Raw genomic sequence first — 22,441 nt, 5'->3', positions numbered from 1 at the left:
GGAAGGAAGGAAGGAAGGGAGGGAGGGAGGGAGAGAGGGAGGGGAAGGGAAAGGAAAGGAAAGGAAAGGAAAGGAGAGGAAAATGGGATGGAGGGAGGAAGGCATGGAGGGAAGGAGGAAGGGAGATGGAAAGGGAAGAAGAGAAATAGGAAAAAAAAGATTAAGATCTATGCAGATACTCTGCCTTATATACTATCTCTTCTGCCCAACCAAGAACCATCAAAACAAGAGGTTCGCAGGTCTGGCTGTAACTGAAATCCCCTGGGCGGCAACTATAATGAACACCCAGTTCTCTGCCCAGAATGACTGAATCAGAATCTCCAAGGATGGAGTTGGAGTCCCTAGTGTAAATGAACCATAATCCTCCCTACCTTTGTTTCACATGTGAAACGTTTCAGAGTTCGCTCTCCTAGTGATCTTGTTTGATTTTCAAATCAACTCTAGGAGGCGGATGGAGCCGGTTGTTACTATCTTACTTGCTAGATGAAGAAACTGATGATCAGAGTTGCAGAACAAGTTGCCCAAGGCACTGTGGCTCGTAACCTAAGGACTAGAGCTAGAACCAGCTCACCTGACTCCTAGTTTAGAGAGCTTGATATTACTGCTAACAGAGCTAAAGAAATGAGATCATAGAAAACACATGTTGGAAATGCTATGCTAATTTATTTGTGGAAACAAATATTAACAGCAAAGAAACAAAGAGACATTAAGCCGGGCGATGGTGGCGCACGCCTTTAATCCCAGAACTCGGGAGGCAGAGGCAGGTGGATCTCTGTGAGTTCGAGACCAGCCTGGTCTACAGAGCTAGTTCCAGGACAGTCTCCAAAGCCACAGAGAAACCCTGTCTCGAAAAAACCAAAAAAAAAACCAAAAAAAAAAAAAAGAGAGAGAGAGAGATATTAATAAATCATATGCATTAGATCTAAGAGAAACTAATAAAGGTGTGGATACTGAAGCAAGCACATTTCATTAGCAGCTAGGGTGATAGATGGCAATGGGTACAGTGCTTGCTCACAAGCTCGGGGACTCAAGTTCTAGCCCCAGCCTATGCGTGAAAATGCAGAGTATGGTGGTGCATGCTTATATTCCAGCACTGGGAAAATGGAGACAGAAGGATGACTGGGTTTGCTGCCCAGCAAATTTAGCCCACTGGTGAGCCCCCAGCAATAAGAGACCCTGCTCACAGGAGGTGACAGCATTCATGCAGGGTCACCTGAGGTTGACCTCTGGCCTCCACATACACTCCTACACATGTGCACATGCATGTGTGCACACACACGCACCCCCCCCCACATGCATGTGATTGGTTGAGGTCTACTTGAGCAGAATCATGAACGTGCTGCCCACAGTGCATATGAACAGAAGCATGGAATCTCAGAGTCAGTCATCTCTCATCTATTACACAGTGGTTTTCCTGTATGAATTAGAAATCCAGACTGTTAGTAAAGATGTTTCTCGTTTTGCCGTGGCTTTAGGAGGAAGAAATCATTGACTGGTGGAGTAAATTTTATGCTTCTTCGGGGGAGCATGAAAAATGTGGACAGTATATTCAGAAAGGCTATTCCAAACTCAAGGTACTTGGACCTATGTCTGTGGGTGGGGAAAGCTAGTCCCAGCATGCATAAGGCCCTGGGTTTAAAAGGCCTCATGGTGGGTACTGATGGAGAGGGGCCAGGAGTGTCTCCTGAAGAGCCTTCTTGCAACAGGTTCACCTTTGCCAAGTACCAGGACTTGAGGAAAGCTGCTGAGTTATAGTTGCGTGACTGTCCCTTTGGGGCTTGGGGGCATCTGGCAGAGGCTAGGAATGGGTTGGTACCATACTAATTAGGCCAACAATTATCCAGAATTGTTTGGCTCAGGGAGACCCAGAAGTCACAGTGTCCTTGCAAAGTCATTGATGTCAGCATGCTTCATTTTGTCTTGTGAACAGTGATCAGTTTTGCTAAACAAAAAGTTGATTCTGTTACATGTATGTGTCCCTGGTTGTCACATCACAACCATGGGCACACCTGTGCAGGAGGAGGCTGCAGAGCCAGGCAAGGGTGGCCATCTGGACTATTCTGATCATGCTCTGAGTTTTTCAGTTCTCCGGTCAGGTGCTAACTCTGTCAGCTGCAAATCCAAGTCAGAGCAAGGTATAAGAGAAAAATAAAATTAAATGAGAAACATCTAGTTGTTAAAATCATCCCTCTATCAAAGTATAAGGACCTGTATCCTTGCTTGTTGATGCCGTGATATATTTGTGTGGCTTAAGTAACACCAGCACATAAGTGATCACATTGAAACCCGATGAGACTGAGCTAAGGGACAGACTCATGTTCTGTCTTCCTCTCCTCCCTGACTCCCTCCTTCCTCTCTCTCCTTCCAGTCCATCTTTATTGCTTGTCTTTTTAAAAATCAAGATATAATTGCTATGCCATAAAGTGATCCTTCCACCAAGTTTTGATGTTGTGCACACCTGTGCAAAGCAGCGCCCAGGGCAAGGGGAAGACCATTTCCACACACAGAAAGTTCCTCTGTGCCCCCCTTCAAGCCAGTCCCTGTGAGTGCAGCCTGCTGGTGAACCACTGATCTGGCTTCTACCATGTTACATTGGCTCTGTCTGCTTGTGTGCTCCATGTATCTGGAATCACACCTTGTTACATCCTGCGTTTGGCTCCATTGGTCCTATACTCTGCTGCTGAGACTTGCCATGTTGTTGTGGTATCAGGAGTTTTTCTCCTCTTGCTGACTAGTATTGGATTAGACTGGGTTGGGGGTGGGTCAGCTCCACACTCTATCTTACCTCCATCCCCCTTCTCCATCCTCTCTCTTTCCTCCCTTTTCCTCCCTCTCTCCCTCTCCACAGTTTGTTAGCTCATTCTCCTGACACTGTGGGCATTCTTGAACCACAAGGACTTGTTTCTGTTTCTCTTTGGTAAATTCCTAGAATCACCATTTCTGGGCCATAGGATAGGTGGATATTTAAATCCCTAAAGGAAGCGCAGCGTTTTCCCAAGAGGTTGTTTTATGCTGCCCCCACCAGTGAGTGAGTGTTCCATGTGTTTCCTCGCATCCTCCTGCCTTTTGGTACTCAGTCCCGTTGACTTGAGACTCTGCCTGTGTATTAATGAGAAACTGAGACTCTGTTGTGGTTTCCAGATCTATGACTGTGAACTGGAGGATGTCGCTGAATTTGAGGGCCTGACGGATTTCTCAGATACCTTCAAGTTGTACAGAGGCAAGTCCGAAGAGAACGAAGACCCGTCTGTGGTAGGAGAGTTCAAAGTGAGTCAGATATGTGTCTTCGTCCTGTTTCAAATTCATCTTCACTGCTTTTGTGGATCATGGAGGGAAGAAGTCTGCAGCAGAACAGTATTGGATTAGACCGTCCTCTGCCCTCTGCTGGGAGGAAAAGCTGCCCACAGGAAAAGGGCAAAGGGGAGCCAGGATGTGCTTTTCCCTGATTGGGTCAGCCAGGCTTGAATCCGACAGGGCTCTTTCCAAGGCCTACTTTCTCCTCTGCACTTTTGCCCTCAGGGAATTTTAGCAGGATCATTATGGCAAGTTCCCAGGCCAAGCTCCTCACCACCTTTCTCCTTCCAACCAGTCTGCAGCTAAATCTGATCCCTGTCTGAATGGCTTAAGCACACCTCTTGGTTTCCCAGCTCAGGTCTCAGCTCCTTCCAAAGCCGAGCAGGCCTTTCGCAAGCCATGTGTCTCTCCAGCATGGAAGAACCACTCCCAAGTCCCAAACACACCTTGCAAGCCCTCTTGGACGGATGTGCAGAGCCTTGGGCCAGGCCCCTCTTCCTTCCCTGGATGCCCTTTCTTTCCTCTCTGTGGTCTGACCAAGCCCTGCTCCTGCCTTAAGCCAGCTCGAATGTCAGTGTTTGTCAAGAGTCCCCTGGTTGCTTTGGGCAGCATGACTCACCCATGCTCTGGGCTCCCACAGGTCTGGGTTCACCGCCTGTTGGGTTTGACTGCTGCTTCTCCTCCCCAGCACATTTGGCAGAGCCAGGGCACCTAACACTGCCTCGTCCTAATCCTTTGCCAATGGCAGACATGGCTAATGGATCAGAGGATTACACCCGACACAGGGTCTCAAATCCTCCTTGCCCTAGCCTCCCACTAAGCCAACAATAGGGCATAGAGTCAGACTAATCTCGCATCTTGTGCCACACTCTGGTTCTTGACTTGTGGAGGACTTTGGGTCCTCCACACCCAGTATTCAGTGGCTGCTTGCTTCACGACATGTTCCTTAATGCAGCTGGCTAGAACAAAGGCCCAAACATCCTAATCCGAATTCAGATGCCTTTCCCTGCATGATGGATTTCCCTGGGAGTGGGGCCCAGGCAGGTAGGGCTGACACAGAAGGGGAGCCACCATAGTACTCCACTGGGCTACTCCCATCTCCCAAATAATCTCAACTCCTTCCTTACCTCTTTGCCATCACCTTCCGTCACACTGACCAGTCACCTCCACTCCCTGTCCAGGTTGTCACCTGCTTCCTAATCGGCCCTCTTCTGAAATGATGGCTATAGAACCCCGTCACGTTCCCTACCGGACTCACCCAAGACCCAATGCATGTTGTTTCTTCCACAAACACAGATCCACATCCCCCAACTGTTGTGATATGGAGGGGACCCTGTGTGCTCTAAAGAGGGGGACATTTAAGAACCCTCTACTCAGTGGCCAGGGCCTTTGAAGTCATCAGTCTGTGTCTCCCTCTCTCTCTTTCTCTCAGGGTTCCTTCCGAATCTATCCCCTGCCCGATGACCCCAGTGTGCCAGCTCCTCCCAGGCAGTTTCGGGAACTGCCTGACAGTGTTCCGCAGGAATGCACGGTTAGGATCTACATTGTTCAAGGCTTAGAGCTCCAGCCCCAGGACAACAATGGCCTGGTAAGAGTTTGGGTGTGGGGCCTTCTCCTGTAGCAGGATAATTACAGTCATCAGCCATGGTAATTGTCACCTTCTTTCTCGCTGGGCGTCTGTTATCTCACTAGGAGAAAGATACTCTAGCAAAACAATGTGTGCAGGAGGATTGTCCCCATGGGGATTTACCTAAGAGCTTTGAGGGGGATGCTTAGGGCTCTTTAGTTCATCCTTCTCGTGTTACCGATGTGACCCGGGACAAGATTTGCTCCAGTCACCAGCCCAGCCTGAGCAGAGTCAGGTCACCCCTACCTCCACCCCACCCCACCTTCTCACCCACACAGCTGCTCTGAAGGTACGCTGGCTCCCTGCCACCCAGAGGAGAACCTTGCACCGAGCTCATCCCAGGCCCTCAGGTGCCCCAGCGCCTCCTTTGTCATCCGTGGGGAGTAGAGAGACAAGCCGAGTCTGTCCCCGAGATTGACTTCAGTTTGCCCCCGCGATGATATAACAGCTCACCCGTCTTGTCTCCACAGTGTGATCCTTACATCAAAATAACCCTGGGCAAAAAAGTCATTGAAGACAGAGACCATTACATTCCCAACACTCTCAACCCAGTGTTCGGCAGGTAACCAACAGTTCAAAACATTCCTCCCTCACGAAAAGTGCCCTGCCCTGTTTGAGGCGCTCATACTGGGGGCAGGTAGCCATGTCCTCCTCAGGGAAACAGGCAGAAGTTAGAAGGACTGGGAAGGACCATGAAGAAAAAGGTCAAAAGATGAGTGTCTCTGCGTCAAGATCTGTCCCAAGTCTTTGGGTAGAAAGCGAGGCCCCGTAGGACATTAAGCATTGGGGGCTGTTGGAGTGGGGGGCTCAACTGCCACTAAATCCTGTTTTCTCTTCCGGAGGCTAGTGTGGGCTGTTTTCTGGACTAGCTCTCTCCTTGTGATCCAGTGATCATGTCACTGAGAGGAGGGTACAAAGGGACAGGACAGAGAATCTGCTTTATGGGTCTTTAATGTCTCCAAGATTCTTAACACAGCGTTGTTTGCTTTGTAGTTACAACCTTGACTTGTTTCTGGCTATAACATCTATATTTTTAAACATTTTTATTTATGTCATTTCTGTGAACGTGTGCATGTGTGTGTGTGCATGTGTGTGTGTGCATGTGTGTGTGTGTATGTGTGTGTGTATGTGTGTGTGTATGTGTGTGTGTATGTGTGTGTGTGTGTGTGTGTGCATGTGGCAGTCGGGAACCCTCCTTCTACTATGTAGGTCCCAGGAATTGATCTCAGGTCGTCAGGCTTGGCAGCAGGAGCCTTTGCCCAAGAGTCATCTTATCAGCCCCATTGTATAAATCTTGTCAGAGATGATTGTTGAGTAAAACCAGCATTAATCAGCTGTAAGCGCTTTCCATATTCAGTAACAATTAATTTGCTGAGCATTCAGAGTGAGCGGGTCCTCTGCTGAGCCATTTATAGAAGACATCTCAGAAAATCTCACTAAACTCTGAAGGGAACAGAAAGAGGCCCAGAGAGAAGGTGTGCCTAATGTTCTCCTGGCCATAGGCAGAGGTCGCACTTGAACCCATGCCTTATGACCCCAGTGTCTCCATGGCACCAGCACCACACTCTGTCCTGTCCAGGTCTCATTTTCTCCAGCGTTAGACTCTCTGACCGGGCATGACGGGGTTAGGAGCCCTGCATCTCAGGTGAAGACACAAGTCCCCACAGCTCTGTCAACAAGCTACAAGACCAGCGACAGAGACAGAAGGGGCCAGCTCCACAGCCGCAGCTCCAGGCTTTCCCAGAGCCCTTGGCAGTACTTCATACTCAGAGCAAAGCTACCGTCTGTAGAGAAATGTTTGTTATGCCGGACATGTGAGGAAGGGCTGGGAGAAGATTCCGTGACCAGCTGTGCAAGCGTGAGGACCGGGGTTTGGATCCCCAGCTCTTACATCTGTAAAATGGGTGGAGGGCAGAGGCTGTGGCTAAGATGTGGCCACAGGATTCTGAGGATCCAAATTCCATCCCTGGAATCCTTGAAAGAGAGAGAGAGAGAGAGAGAGAGAGAGAGAGGAGAGAGAGCCAATCGGAGGCAGCTGTGCACATCTGTAATCCCAACACTTCTGTAGCCAGATGGGAGGAGACAGAAAAATCATCCAGAAACTTTCTGGCCAGCTAGCGTCCAGTGTGCAGCACAGAACAGAAACAAGAGAGAACCAACCGCAAAAGGGTGAGAGGCAGGAACTGACCCCCCCAAAGCTGCCCTTTGACCCTAACCCTTGCACTGTCGCACATAATGCCCCCCCCCAATATTAAGAACTAAAAATATTTGTTCTTGGGTTTTTGTTGTTGTTTTGTTTGTTTGGTTTGGTTTTTCTATACAGGGTTTCTTTAGCTGTCCTAGAACTAGATCTGTAGACCAGGCTAACCTCGAACTCACAGTGATTCACCTGCCTCTGCCTCCCGAGTGCTGGGATTAAAGGTGTGCACCACCACCACCCGACTTTGTTCTTAATTTTTTTTTAAAAAAGTGAATGATAAAGGAAGATATTCTGGCTTCCACATGCACAAATGAGTGCAACAGTTTGCATATATGTATACATGCACACACACACGGGGGGGGCATTATTCTCCCAAAATTTTGCTAAGTGGGAGAGCACTGTTCCTGTCTGCCCTATGCCCTACCTACTCATTACTTTATGTGTCACGTATATTCCTCTTTGTCTTTTTATGCCTCTCTGTGTCTGTCTCTCTCATACATGCTTATATGTACACACACACACACACAAACACACATACACACACAAACACTAACACACGCATGCATGCATTCACACACACACATACACATACACACAAACACACACATACAAACACACACACAAATGCACACACACACAAACACACACACACATGCATGTACTCACACATGCACAGATGCACAAATCTTGGTCATCCAGTGTTTAGATTCAAACAAAGCATCCTGGAACATACGTGTACAAAGGACCACCCACTTGGCCCCCAGCATGTGTGTATACATGCGCACACACGCATACCCTCAGACACCTGCACACGAACACCCTCCATGCTGCGTACCCCTAGGCTGAGTGCCGGGCCCAGGGAGGGGAAGTAAATCCTCTGGCACAGCAATGTGATCATTTTCCCTTTCTTCCACTGATCCAGCCCCAAGGTCTAGACAGGAAAAGGCACGCAGGGCAGGAAGGAGGGCTCCGTGCAAAGGGAAGCAGGCAGAGTCAGCTTTGAGGGCAGAAAGGCAGCCCTGTCTGAATGGCCTGTTTCAGAGCTGCCAGCACAAGCTTAACAAAGCGGCAGGAAAGTCTTTTTCAGAGCCACCCTGGGAGTAGGGATGCTTTCAGGCTCTGCCAGGCCAGTGGCTGTCTAGGGGGATGCACAGACTTCCGTCCATCCAGCTGGTGACCCTAGGCTGGGGTCTCAGTCCTGGGAAGTGGCTTGTTTCTCAGCAGAGAGACTCTGGGACAGGGCTTGAGAAAGAAGCCACATGTCCTGTGTTCTTGGCCATTGCTCATTCTGGCTTCTCTAGATCACATTAAACTCCCGAATGCTGTCCTCTGACCTCTGTGTGCGGGTTGTGGTGCCCACACTCACCCACACGCCATTCACACAATGATAATAAACCAAAAGATTTCTTTAAAAAAATTGATATCTCATGGGAGGAAAATATTCCTTAGTCAAACTAGAACACCCAAGATACTTGGAATTTTGTTTTATTTTGTTTCCCTTGAGACAGGATCTCACTGTAGAATCCTGGCCATTCTAGAACTCACTATGTAGACCAGGCTGGCATCAAATTTGCAGCAACCCTCTCCTGTCTCTGGACTGCTGTGATTATAGGAGTGCACACCATGCCCAGCTTACTGCTTTTCTTTTTGTTTTTGTTTTTTGTTTGTTTGTTTTGAGACAGTGTCTTTGTACATAACTTGGCTATTCTGGAACTCAACATGTAGACCAGGCTGACCTGCAGCTCACAGAGATCCACCTGTCTCTGCCTTCCAACCACCGGCACTAAACGTGTATGCCACAGCACTCGGCTAGCGTGTGTGTGTGTGTGTGTGTGTGTGTGTGTGTGCGTGTGTGTGTACTTGAGCTGCTTGCATGTCTGCATACTGTCTGCACCTGGTGCCCACACTGGCTTTGAGGCTTTGTGTGTAATTGTGACACAAATACCCCTTTCCCTGCAGTCACCTCCCTGCCTAGAACCTCAGGGTAGCTGCTGCCTCTGGAGCAGTCTCTGAGATTGTTGCAGGAGACACTCAGGAGGCTTTCTTCCAGGGTGCCATTGAACACTCCTTCCTGGCTCACTGGACAAAAGACTGTCCAACCAGAGTGTAGCAAGAATAGGAAGCCCAGAGGAGGGGACCTTGCACAGTTTTCCTTCAGTTAAATGTACTGAGCACCTGGAATAAGAGGGATCCCTCCGGGAACAATGCGATACTAAGGCTAAGCCCTCCTGTCTGCTGCTGACATGTGCAGCCAGCACCCCGTGGACCCCAAAGTTCACCCACCAATATGATAGCTGTTGAGTTATCTCTCCGCATCTCAGAAACATTTGCATTCTAATGTGGATTCCATAGAAAAGGTTTAAGAACTGAATGAAGTCTGTGGCAGGACCTGGCAGGCCCCCTACATGGCACACTATGCAAGTTCATGCATGCCCCCCCTGTGTTCTTCTGAGAGATGGGTCAAGTTGTTTCCTGGGGCAGGCAACCCTGATGAGCAGAGTACAGAATGAAGTGGTATATAGACAAATGGCTGTAGATCAGGTGCCTTATCCATCTTCCTGGAGAGAGGAGAAAGGTGTCCCATGTGGTAATACTAAAATTAGAGATATAATGTATTATTATTATTGTATCCTAAGCTTTAATCAATCTTTTCTTACTGAAGGTTTCCTAGATATCTCTTTGCTTGGTTCTTAGATCAGAATAGGTGATGAGAGTTGGTAGGATCATTTCGCAGACGAGAAAACTGAGCAGAGAGCCTAGCTAAATGAGTGTCGTAGCTGGGATCGGAACATAGGTAATCAATCCGGGCTCTTCTGAGCGAGCGTGCACTCCTGTTGTTTTATTACTAGTGTCTACCGTTCATCACTTCTCCCCACCCACACCAGCTGTCCTCCCCAAACACCGCCACCACTTGGCAATTCTTCGTTTGAGTCTTGGGTTTCTGGAGCCACACAGAAGGCCCCTGATCATTCTATATGTGTGGGTTTTTTTTTTCTTCCTAGAATGTATGAACTGAGCTGCTACTTGCCTCAAGACAAAGACCTGAAAATCTCTGTCTATGACTACGACACCTTAACCCGAGATGAGAAGGTGGGAGAAACTATCATCGACCTGGAGAACCGCTTCCTTTCCCGGTTCGGGTCTCACTGTGGCCTTCCCGAGCAGTACTGTGTGTAAGTTGCTTCCCCGTGAGTGGAGGGGGGGCTGCTGTACCCAAGGCTCTCTCCTGGGGAGGCTGTGGGACTCTGGCTCCCTCGGTGCCTCGCTTCAGTGTGCCACGGCTCTTTCGATCCATCGAGGGTCATTTTTGACAAAATTATCTGAGGATGACCTAGGGCCACCACATTGCCTCGTTTATATGATAGTCTGTTGTGTTGGTCGCTGGACCAGAGCAGAGCCATGCATATGACACAGCTGTCGTCAGTGTTCTGAGATCCAGTCTCTCTCCTGTTCCTGAGCTCCTGATGCCAGGGACTTAGGCTAGCCAGGTGTCATGGCATGGATTCACTGGCTTTTAGAAACAGCGATTGATTGTTAACTACCAACTTTCCACGGTCCAACATCCTCCCCCTCCACCCCCCCACCCCCCGGCAAGGATTTTATGCCCAGTGTCCCCTGCTGCTAACCAGTGGCTCTCTGAGCATCCAATGAGACTGCAAGTCACTTCTGGTTTTTTAATTTGCCTCTCTGGCTATGGTGATCCCAGGTTCCTCATTTTTGTTAAGGAGAGAACTGGACATAAAAAAATAAACACAATGAGTTGGCTGAAGCCAAAGTACTGTATGGGTTTTACACCTCTGAGAGAGGTGTCCAGGAGACACCGTGTGTAGACCTGTCCCTCCCCTTGGACAGAGGTGCACTTGTGTGGAACACTGTGCACCTGGAGTAACTCCAGACCTGTCCACAGTTCTGGAGTCAACACCTGGAGAGATCAGCTGAGACCAACACAGTTGCTTCAAAATGTAGCCAGGTTCAAAGGCTTCCCACGCCCAGTCCTTTCCGAAGACGGAAGCAGGATCAGATACGGAGGACGAGACTACCATCTGGATGAATTTGGTGAGCAGAAAGCTGTGGTTGTAAAGCACAATGTAATAATCTGCTTCTGTTGCTGCGTGGGGGAGGGGGACATGAGCCAAGGCAGCACCTGATGATCCCATGCGAGACCCTATGTCTGACCTGACATAAACAAAAGCCGCAGGTGTCCCAGTGGACACGTTTTCTTATCTTCCAATTTTCCTGTAATACATAATCAGTTCAACAATGTTCCAATGACAGTGAAAAGAGATTCCACCCCAAGGAGACTCCATCACAGACAGGTGCTGGTAATACGTGGGAGGAAGAGGCAGGCGGATCTCTGAGTTCAAGGCCAGCCTTATCTACAGAGCAAGTACCAGGACAGCCAGGACTACACAGAGAAATCCTGTCTCAAAAGACAGGAGAGAGAGAGAGAGAGAGAGAGAGAGAGAGAGAGAGAGAGAGACAGAGAGAGAGGGAGGGAGACAGAGAGAGACAGAGAGAGACAGAGAGAGACAGAGACAGAGAGACAGAGACAGAGAGAGTTCCAGTTGAACTTGGTCTCATGACCACATCTGACTAGTTGCAAGGGAGGCTAGGAAATAAGATGGTTGAGAGCCTGTGCTACAAAAGTAAATACAAACAATCCCCCCCATTCTAGTATGCTCTGCGCTCTGCTAATGGCAGAATACAAGGTAGGTGTGAGCCTCAGTAGGGAAGTCCCCATAGCCAGGAGCTGTTTGTATCCATTTTAGTCCTGCACAAGTCCATGCTGACGCTGTACATACTGGTGATGCCTGACCATTTTTTACAAAGTTTGGGATGATATTTTGCAAATTGTTGGGGACTGGATTATTCCTGACTGTTCCTAATTCAATGTGACTTTGCATTCCAGAAGCCAACAAAACCCTCCACCAGCACCTCGGGGCCCCTGAAGAGCGTCTTGCCCTCCATATTCTCAGGACTCAGGGGCTGGTCCCTGAGCATGTAGAGACAAGGACTTTGCACAGCACCTTCCAACCCAACATTTCCCAGGTAAAGGGGGACCCAGCACCTGCTCATCAACTGCAGTGGCAATCACTGATGGGCTTGCCTCTTGAGACATGCCTTCGTCCTTTTAAATACGTAAGGAACAGAAAAGAAACTCAAGCTAGTTTCATCCCGAAGGAGTTTATTGCAAAGATTTTCAGGGATCTCGTTACATACCCACAAGAGATTATCTACGATTCAAAACCAACTCAAGCCAGGGTCTCCCTTTGTCTTTGTTTCTGTTTCTGGCGCTGGCGAATCCTTTCATTGCTGCTGCCACCTTCCTCTGAGTCTGTGTGTCGCGGAGCCCTGCGTACTTACTTCTGTGTTGTGTTCTCAGGGATCCGGTGTCCCAATCCGTGTAACCAGGAGAGCAAACTGACCTTGGCCTGACTTGGGGAAGAGGTACCTCCTGAGTCTAGAGAGTCAAGGAAGTAAGGGCGCAGTGCACAAACAGTAGGTCAAAGGGACTGTACAAGTCAAGCCCCAGAAAATGGGCCTAGTTTCTGGAGGAGCAAAGTGAGACACATTCAAATACAAAGTAATCCACGTAGAAGCTTCGGATAGTGGATGCTTCCAGGCTGTGTCTGCAGAGATTTAGGTACCAGAGGCCTGGAGTAAAGCCAGGAGTGTGAATTCTAATACACACCTCGAGGGACTCTGGTATGAGTTACTAGGAACTCACACTTCTAGTAAATATTAATTTACTAGAAGCAAATATCATCAGTACCTACTATAAGACTATAGACATGCTTGTTTTGTTTTGTTTGTTTGTTTGTTTGTTTTCAAGACAAGGTTTCTCTGGGTAACATCCCTGGCCTGGCTGTCCTTTTACCACTCAGAAGTGGCCATGGCTTCTAGATAACTGTCACATTTGCTTTCATCCTGTGCTACATTTTGATTTCTTGTTCTTATTCCTTCTCCTTTCTGCTCGAAGCCTATTTATTCTGCCCGCCTGCCTCCCACCCATCAATCCTAGATGGAGCCTGGAGAGTTGACCAAGTGAGGAAGCTTTCTTCCTGAGAAGGTTCCAGCCCGCCTTCGCTCCTGCCTGCAGCCTTAGACTCAGACTGCGGCTTAATCTTAGGCGACGCCTGGATGCCTAATGTCCTGTGGTGTGCCTGATGTATGGCGGAGCCCTGAGCCTAGAGATTAGTTGGAAAAGCATCAGGATCATAGTAAAATATATTCCTTTTCAAGGGTTCCAGGTAATTCATTTTGATCGCAATGCCTTGGGAAGCCAATCCAGTGGTTTCCTTGGCAAACTTCTCAAAGACCAGTCTATGTTTGTCTGAAGGCAGAGTCCATACAAGATCCAAAAATAATGTAGAGACTATAAATTGATTTGAATGGTTGGATAGTTTTTTTTTTTTTAACTGGCATTTGTACCTGTCTGGAAGAACATTCCAGTGGAGCAGAAAGGCTCGGTCCATAGTAGTCAAAGATCAGACCAGGGCCTCACCAAGATGGCAGCACAAGTGTCAGGACAGGCCCTGCCCCTTCTCTCATGAGCTTCTCTTCTGGCGTGGTGGCAGTGCTAACCTAAGGAATATTCTCTTTTTGGAGACCGAGTTATTGTTTTAGAATCGCCTCACAGAACTAGGTTGTTTTCTCTTACGAAGTTTATTGCTCTTTTTGTCACTCTGAGGTAAGCGGGAAGTCCACTGTGATTGAGACTGAATTTGGGAAGCAATGTGATAGCAAATAGAGTGGCAGCATGAGGGGGAGGACTCGGTTTTAAGTGCTTGAGAGTAAGTGTGTGTGTGTGTGTGTGTGTGTGTGTGTGTGTGTGCGCGCGTGTGTGTGTGTGTGCACGCGCATACACACATGTGTGTGTTTGCAATAGCAGCTGGGTTAGTAATAGGAAGCCCCTCATTTTATTAACAGGATAATTTGGGGCCACGATACAAACAGGTGAATGAGCTCTATCACTCTTGGGGTGAGAATGGAAAGGGAGTGGCCTAAATCACACTGTAGACTAGCTTAACCTTGGTTTACTCTTTCATCCATTACGGCCTTCCATGTGGAGTAATAAATCAGCAAGTCCGCAGAAGTGGTTTCTCTTAAGAAATGGGATGGAAGAAATGATTTTATAGCTCAGTGGCAGAGGGCTTTCCTAGCATGTGGGAAGACCTGGGGTCCATGCTCAGCGCTGCCAAAAGAAAAGGAAAACCGTGGTTTCTCCCATATGTGACTCCCGCCTTCTTTCTTCTGTGTATGGTTTAGGGAAAACTTCAGATGTGGGTGGATGTCTTCCCCAAAAGTTTAGGACCACCAGGCCCCCCTTTCAACATCACTCCCAGGAAAGCCAAGAAGTAAGTAAGCCTAAGACCCGGGTTACCTGGAGCGCGAACTCTGTCTAGGACCAGAAGCAGCACTCTCCTAAAATGTGTTGTGTTCCAGGTACTTCCTGCGTGTCATCATCTGGAACACCAAGGACGTCATCTTGGATGAGAAGAGCATCACAGGGGAGGATATGAGTGACATCTACGTCAAAGGGTGAGGCCAGCAAACAGACTCCCACAAGCTGGGGAGTGAAATCCTCTTTCACTAGGCGCCCTGTTGGAGGTGCCCACCCATGTGTTCTTGGTATGACTGCTATGGGAGTGCCCGGACAGCAAAATGCAGAAGGGGCAGAGAAGAAAAATCAGTCTAAACGGTGTCTAGGGGTGGGATCCCTTCTCAGCTCTCAACTGTAAGAACTGATAAACATTTCTTCATCCCTCTTTATTTAATCGTTTTTTGCTAAGCAGAGTTACTTCTGAGACTCCTTAGCTACGTAGTTGTTTATTTCTTTTTGATATTGCAGACAACCAGCCTTAAGAACCCAATAAAGCTCCCCAAATATCCTTCTTATACACGTTATTGCCCATAGACGGTGTTTATGAAAAGCAAGCAACATTGATAGGTTTTTACGAAATAGTGCATCCCACTGACTTTTGCTGGAAGTCTTTCTCCGATGTGAAAAATGTCATGCTTAATATTTTCTTACTTGTTTAATTCCATTTCAGGTGGTCCATGTTGTTAGTTTCTGCTCTGCCATGATCATAGGTCCATAGATGCAGAGAATGGTACTGTGTGGTGAGAAACAACCAGTCTTTGTAGTCAGACCCCTGTGTGAGAATCCTGGCATCTTCCCTGCTAGCCGGGGAAAGTCAGACATGGGCAGCTACTCGCCTGTGCAGTGAAGATAATGATAGCGCTACTTCCTAGAGATAGCTAGAAGATTCCAGGACTCACAGCGTGTAGTTTAGCCCCTGGCAGCTGGCGTGCATTACGTGGGTGTTAGAATTATTGCTCTTCCACATGGGCCGAGTTCTTCCTTCCTTGATATGTAGGAGATAAGACGTGTTGAAATGTGATCTATTCATCAGCGAGAACAAAGTGCCTTCGTGATCCCTAGTGAACTTCAATCACAGCTGAGTTAAAGACGTAATGACTGTCATTCAGAGGCGTGTAAGCTTCATCAGGTTCTCAATTACTGTTTGCCGGTTCAGGGCGTCATTACCGTTCCCCCAGGAAAACTAATCCCAGCTAATTAGAGCTATGCAAATTTACTTGACTGTCATAAGAATATTTTTTTTCTTTTCAAATCAAGGCAACAAACAAAGCAGTGATGGGCTGAGATAAAACTAGCAGAAGAATAAAACTCAGCCTAAAGAAGTTTGTAAAGTCTGGAATTACATTCTGAACACCAGGACTGGGAGTCCAGCTCAGACAGAGGTAGCAGGGCTCCCTAGACTGAGACTCTGGGGACATTCTGCCATGAGTTGGTTGCTTACTTATTACTTTGTCTTTTAGATGGATCTCCTATAGCCTGGATTGGCCTTAAACTCTCTGTAAAGCCAAGGATGGCTTTGAACTTTTGATCCTCCTGCCTCTGTCTCCCAAGTATTGGGATTACAAGTGTAGATCACCATGATGTGCTTGGGGCTGAAACCCAGGGCTTTGTGCATGCTGGGCGAGTACTCTACCAACTTCTGTCCAGAAGTGCAGAGAGGGGGAGAAGGGATCTAAATATTATATGTGCAAAGGTGACTGATACATAAATGCAATGCCTAACCAACATGGCACATGTTGACGTTACATATGAAGTGATACATGCTTGCCCCCAAGCACATGTAATGGAAGTATTTGCCTAATTAACATTAAAATTAAAATGAGAGAAGCCTTATGGGAAAAAAAAGGTGGGGGTGGGGAGAAAGAGAGAAAAAGCCAAAGAGACTGAGAAGTCTTGGGTCAGATGATGGTGAAGTTTTAGGGCTGGGTCAAAAGGTAAAGCTACCAGGGTCATATTTAAAAAAAAAAATGTGGATTCTTCAGTAAATTAGTTTAAAAGTTAACAGTCAAATAGAACCGTGGTGCCTGGGAGGAGGAAGGGGATTAGGGTAGGGCAGGGGGGTGAGGAGATAAGGGGAAGGGTTGGGTACAGGGGTGTGGGCGTGTTCCTGGGGGTCTAGCCCTCTACCACTGAATTTCAGACACGCAGTCTCGGGAATCTTCCTAGTGATTTATCTAGAGAGTTAATTAACCAGCGAAAGAGAATGCTCAGGTAGTTGACTGATAATGCTGCTGTCGCTGACAATGGGGCTTAAGGCTAGCAAATGACTTTATCATCTCCCTAGTCAGAAGGAGACTAGCGGCTTGGACTTTGAATTAGACGACCTGGGAGTGCAGACCCATGGCCTGCTATGAGTCTTAAATCACTTCCGGAGCTCCGTTTCCACTGGGAGGAATGAAATGATACCAAGTGCCTAGGTCATAGGTCAAAGTCGGAAGGCGGAGATGAGGATCCGCTTCTCTGAGCTATGACCTCTAACTCTGTCGAGGACAGGTGGGACCCCAGGGTCCAAAGCTTCACAGCCAGGCTCTCCCTGCCGTGGATCTAGAGGCTGGTTCTTCTCAAAGTTGGAATTAAAGGTGTGCTCCACCACACCAGGCCCGGCTGGAAAACAGTTCTTAGTTTCCAAACAGAAGCAGGCAGATGCGACAGCGGCTTCCTTCTGGACCCTTTCGTTCGTTCCGTCAACAGGGAGTTTATCTTATATCCACTCCGTGCCAGGCACAAGCAAAAAGAAATGTTTCCAACCGTCTAAGTTAATACGCTGTTGACGGAGAGGGCTCTTCTCAGCGAGGCGCCTGGAAATAACAGCTTGCCTCTTCCTTGCCTGGTTCATTAATAAGATCATAGTAAATTTTGAGAATAATAAAAAAAGGAAGCTGCAAGATTACTTGCTTGGTGCCTCTTTTTGTTTGCTTAAGTTAAATATGGGGAAGGAGACGCTGAAATTTTGAGCTAACTTGCATTGGTGGAACCTACCAGCCCCGTTGATAGACGCTAATGAGTCATCGCTGTGAAGCCCCAAATCATAGCCAGCTACAGCTTACCCAAAATAGAAGCTACATTGTTGATGATATTTTCCAGAAAATTTCACCTTAGCTCTGCTAACTACAGTCTAAAGGGTTTCCTGCTTTGGTTTTAAAGGAATTCTATTTTATTTGGCTCCAACCTGGGTTGGATGCGACTCGCCTCCATAAATCACTCCTGGCCTGTGGATCCCTGGAACCTGCCCAGAGAAAGGGCCTTGCTGCTGCCCTCCTCCCCCTAATCACGGCACAGTTTTGCAGTCAGAGCCCTTGTCAATCACCGCGAACTGACTCCATTTGCCTCTGCTTTACAGCTGGATTTCCGGCAGCGAAGACAACAAGCAGAAAACAGATGTCCACTACAGGTCCCTGGATGGCGAAGGCAATTTTAACTGGAGATTTGTTTTCCCGTTTGACTACCTCCCGGCTGAGCAGCTCTGTATCGTGGCTAAAAAAGTAAGCCTTGAAAGATGTGGGCAGGATGTGGACATTTTTGGGTCTGCTTGACTCCGAGACTCCAAGGAGGTCGGGCTTGCCCGGGACCTGGAAGGTCACCGAGTCCAGCTCCCTCTTGGTAGAGACAAGGAATCTGGGACCCACAGAGAGTAGAGCCTTGCCCATGGTCGCATAGCTACAGCAGGTATTTATTTGTATAGTTCGGATTATGAGGAATACCGCTTCCTTTCTGCTACCTGTTGGCAAGTCAATAGACGGGGCAGGACGATGGCTTTTGTATCACTGTACACATGTGTTCTGTATGGAATGAAGAGGTGGCTACTCTCCATCTTAGGCCAAATACAAGCCAAGTATTAGAGGTGAGGCATCCCTTTTGCTGCCCTGGTGAAGCCACGGTATCTGCATTCCCTCACTCAGAGACACTTCCAGGAGGGTTGAAGGCCCCGGTGGACTTAATTAGACAGACTTTCGGTTACAGAACTTAGACCAAAAGAAGTGATTTATTGGTTCCCATTCCTAACCAGTCCAGCGTTGGCTCATTTTAAGAACGTCTGGAGTCCACGTCGAAGCGATGCCTTTGGAAGCTGGTCCCACATTCTTCTCCCTCTGCTCTCTGTCCTCTATGGACCTCACTTCTAGGCAGGCTCTTCCCTGGAGGAGGAAACATGGTAGCCGGCGGCCCAGGCCATCACCCATCTTCCCAGCAAACCACCACAAATAGAAGGGAGTGTCAGAACTGACATCCTAGAACTGGAACCAGGGCCTCTGCCTACCCGAGACTTGTGTCCCTCCCCGAACCAACCAACAACCATTGTGGCCCAGGATTAAGTGCTCAGGCCAAGCACTGGGATTAGAGATGGGGTCAGTCTTTGGCTACTCCACCGTCCCACCCCACCCCTGCCCAGACTGTACTAACTGGGGAAAGAAGAGTTCTCCAAGGAAGGTCCCAATCCTGAGACCTTGGTAAACAAACCTATGATCTCAGTAGGCCTCTGGTCCCATCCCTACCTTCCATCTCTCGTCATATCTGCTCATATCACCTTCCCTAGAACCTACAAAGCTGTACCTGCCCTGAGTCCCCTTGCATCTAATAGCCCTACCCACTGTGGATGCTGTAGTGAACACTTCCTATGTCAGATGGAATGGAGCCTACAGAGGTTCAGAGGTTCAAAATGATGTCGACTTGTGTATCCTTTCAGACATGAAAGCAGTATAGGACAGAGATGGGGATATTTGGGGTCAGGCCTGAGAGGTGGTTCCTTTTCCTTTTAACCCACATCTAAGGCTATACTTCTCTTCCCTCTGTGGTGCTTAGAGCATAACCCCACACTTAGGACAGCCAGTCAGGGACTAGCCGTGTGGGTTTTCGGAGCCCCTGGAGCTATCCCTAAGAAGGAGAGCCTTCCAAGAGTATAAAAAATGAGGGCCAACCCCACAATCTTTCACATTTCCAAATCACTGGTGGAATTCCTGAGCAGCCCAGGCCAAAGGAACTCAGGTGTAACTGGCAGTGGAGGTATATTCTTAACTAATGTCTGGGCTCAAGCAGGGACTACAGGTGAGAACTTGGCTGTCTGTGTGCCTACCTTCAACGTGAAGGATCGGAGGGTTTTAAGTGACCACACGTATATAAAAGTCCATGGTATTTTCCAAAAGCTAAAAAATCCTGGGACATTTTAATATCTGTATTGAAACAAAAGTGGAATCTGAGCCCTAGATTAAACCCACTGCAAATGGGTACAATGAAACTGTCAATCAAGCCTTGGAGATGGGGGTGGGAGTTTGCCCAACAGGGATAAAGGCCCAGTGATGACACCGTGGGCTGGCCCACACCTAGCTTCAGGAGGGCCACAGCGGTGTTCAGGGGACAGGAGTGGCAGCAGGAAGTCACACTGATAGGAATATGTGAGAAACCTGCTGTTTGGGAACTTCCTAGGACATCCTTGTTGTCACCCGCTGGTGGCTTTGAGGCTGCCTAGGGAGTCTGTTGGCCTACTAAATACCAGAGGAAGGTCAGGCTGTCCCACAGGGTGTGGAGGGGGAGGCTCCAGTCTTATCGCGCTATCTGCAGCTAAAGTGAGGGTCTCTGAGCCCACTGACCATGACCATGTGAACCGTCTGTGTCTCTCCCCATTTTAGGAGCATTTCTGGAGCATTGATCAAACAGAATTTCGCGTGCCCCCTCGACTGATCATTCAGATATGGGACAATGACAAGTTTTCTCTGGATGACTACTTGGGTACGATTACGTCACCATCACTCCTCTACCGCGGAAACCAATTACAATCTGGGAACACCTGTAATCGGGGCGGCGGGGGTATGCTCACTGACTGGGTGTCCTCCAAGGGGTCTGGTCTGCTCGTGAACGCCTCCCCTTTTCACTAGCTCTACTGGCTCTGAAGGCCTCACTGGTAAGTAAGCTAGAAAGATACGTACTCGTGCTTGCCTAGCGAGAGCCAAGAGTTCAATTCCCAGGACTGCACAGACAGGGAATGGTGCTACATGCCTTTAACCCCAGCACTTGGGAGGGGGAGGCAGTAGGCTTAGGCTCAGGCATTCAAGGCTGTCCTTGGCCATATAGTGAATTAGAGACCAGCCTGGGCACAGGGCACAGCTCTGCCTCCACTTTCAAGCAGCCCGCGCTCTCTCTTCTTGGTACTTCGGAACCATCTTTACGAGTTCACTCCTCGCTCTCAGCAGTTCCTGATGTCCTCTGTGCCTCCTTCTTCCCTCCTCCCCTACTCTGTCCTTTCCTTTTTAAAAAAAAATATTTTATTTATTTATTTATTATGTATACAGTGTTCTGTCTGTGTGTATGCCTGCAGGCCAGAAGAGGGCACCAGACCCCATTACAGATGGTTGTGAGCCACCATATGGTTGCTGGGAATTGAACTCAGGACCTTTGGAAGAGCAGGCAATGCTCTTAACCACTGAGCCATCTCTCCAGCCCCTGCTGTTCTTTTCCTTAAGCCCACCCTCCTCTGGCCTCGAGGCCCTCATCGCATGCACCCTACCTATTCTTTCTTGTTCTCCCTTCTACATTTTAAACCCAAGCATTCCCAGAAGGTCTCAGAAGGCCTCCTGATTCTTGTGCAGTCCCCCCTACCCCAGTGATGTAAGCCCTGGCACTTCAGCTGATGCTGAAGTTCAACTTTTGCCCATCATCTAACCATGTAAGGCTCCTAACCCAGGAACAATAAGTGGGGCCTCTCACAGCCCTTCACAAAGACCTACGTGAAGCTATCCAGGGGCTAGAGAGTAAATCCCTCCTCCCAGTCCACAGCAGAAAGTGTGTCTCTCCAGACACCCTGATCCCGGCTGGGATTTCTCATTTCCTGGTGGGGATTTTTGGGTGAATTATGTTCTTTCAAGCTCCCGTTTCTGGGGTCACTCCAGGAGAGAGCTGTACCAGAATGTTCCAAGGAGCGTCCTGTGTTCCATGCACCTAATTGTCTTTCCCCAAAGGCAGTGAATGACCTCTGGTCAGGGTAGCTCAAAACCACAACTAGTACCTCTCAAATACAAAGGCCCTGAGCTCAGTGGAAATTTTATGTGTAGATGTTTAGTCGATCAGGGTTTATAGAAGAATTGTTTATGCTCACGCCTTTGAGAAAGAAAGCATGGTGTCCTCTGTGAGACACTGAGCAGTGAAAAGCTGTTTCTTCTGCCATCTCCCATCCTATCTGGAAGGAATTTAAACATCCAGCATGATCCGTTTCACTAACTCAGCCATCACCTGTTCGCAATCACCGTGTCCCCTGCACAAGAATGTTCTGTTCACTAAGAACAATGGCTGGCGTAGCCACTTGAAGCTCACCTGGACCTCATGTTGTGTTTCTGGGGCCAGGTTTCCTGGAACTTGATTTACATCACACGATCATCCCCGCCAAGTCAGCAGAGAAGTGCAGTTTGGACATGATCCCCGACCTCAAAGCCATGGACCCCCTTAAAGCTAAGACGGCCTCACTCTTTGAGCAGAAATCCATGAAAGGATGGTGGCCATGCTACATGGACAAAGATGGCGCCCGTGTGATGGCTGTATGAGTATTTTCTGGCTGGGTACCATTTCTATGCCTTATCAGTAGACTTACTCGGGATGAGGGGATAAAGACAGAAGAGGCTGTGGGTGTGTGCTCGGGGTTGGGGGAAGGGCATGGGTTAGAAAGATGGGAACCAGGAACCAAGGCGATGCTGTATTTCCTTAGGGTTCCTTTACAGGGAGCTTACTGTGTGCTGAGCGGTGAGAGTAGGAAGTGGAGTTCCCAATGTGAGCTTTTCACATCCTAAAGAGGAAAGGGTAAGGGTGCTGAAACGAAGTCCAGACCTTACAAGCATCTTGGAGGGTTCAAGATAAGCTTTGGAAAGAAAGCACAGTGCAGCTCACCATGTTGCCATTGCTACCTCACACAGTACTGATGGTTACTAGGTTACATCTGGGAGCCAGGTACCATGTC

The 22,441-nt window shown here is 48.4% G+C and overlaps 1 protein-coding gene across 2 annotated transcripts in view; it reads left to right on the top strand.

The window, feature by feature from the left end:
* Positions 1 to 22,441, top strand: part of Myof (myoferlin) — a 145,733-nt gene that overhangs the window by 118,990 nt on the left and 4,302 nt on the right. For both annotated transcript variants that reach the window (XM_026781641.1, XM_005352197.2), the window contains 12 exons: positions 1,476 to 1,574; positions 3,142 to 3,267; positions 4,727 to 4,882; positions 5,392 to 5,483; positions 10,124 to 10,294; positions 11,029 to 11,177; positions 12,031 to 12,170; positions 14,391 to 14,479; positions 14,568 to 14,663; positions 17,846 to 17,987; positions 20,127 to 20,226; positions 21,835 to 22,025. In XM_026781641.1, coding sequence (XP_026637442.1) covers positions 1,476 to 1,574; positions 3,142 to 3,267; positions 4,727 to 4,882; positions 5,392 to 5,483; positions 10,124 to 10,294; positions 11,029 to 11,177; positions 12,031 to 12,170; positions 14,391 to 14,479; positions 14,568 to 14,663; positions 17,846 to 17,987; positions 20,127 to 20,226; positions 21,835 to 22,025 — 1,551 coding nt within the window. The remainder of the gene's footprint in view (positions 1 to 1,475; positions 1,575 to 3,141; positions 3,268 to 4,726; positions 4,883 to 5,391; positions 5,484 to 10,123; positions 10,295 to 11,028; positions 11,178 to 12,030; positions 12,171 to 14,390; positions 14,480 to 14,567; positions 14,664 to 17,845; positions 17,988 to 20,126; positions 20,227 to 21,834; positions 22,026 to 22,441) is intronic.

Source organism: Microtus ochrogaster, chromosome 8, assembly GCF_000317375.1.
Source record: "Microtus ochrogaster isolate Prairie Vole_2 chromosome 8, MicOch1.0, whole genome shotgun sequence".
Taxonomy (NCBI): domain Eukaryota; kingdom Metazoa; phylum Chordata; class Mammalia; order Rodentia; family Cricetidae; genus Microtus; species Microtus ochrogaster.
This window is presented reverse-complemented; position numbering and strand designations above follow the sequence as displayed.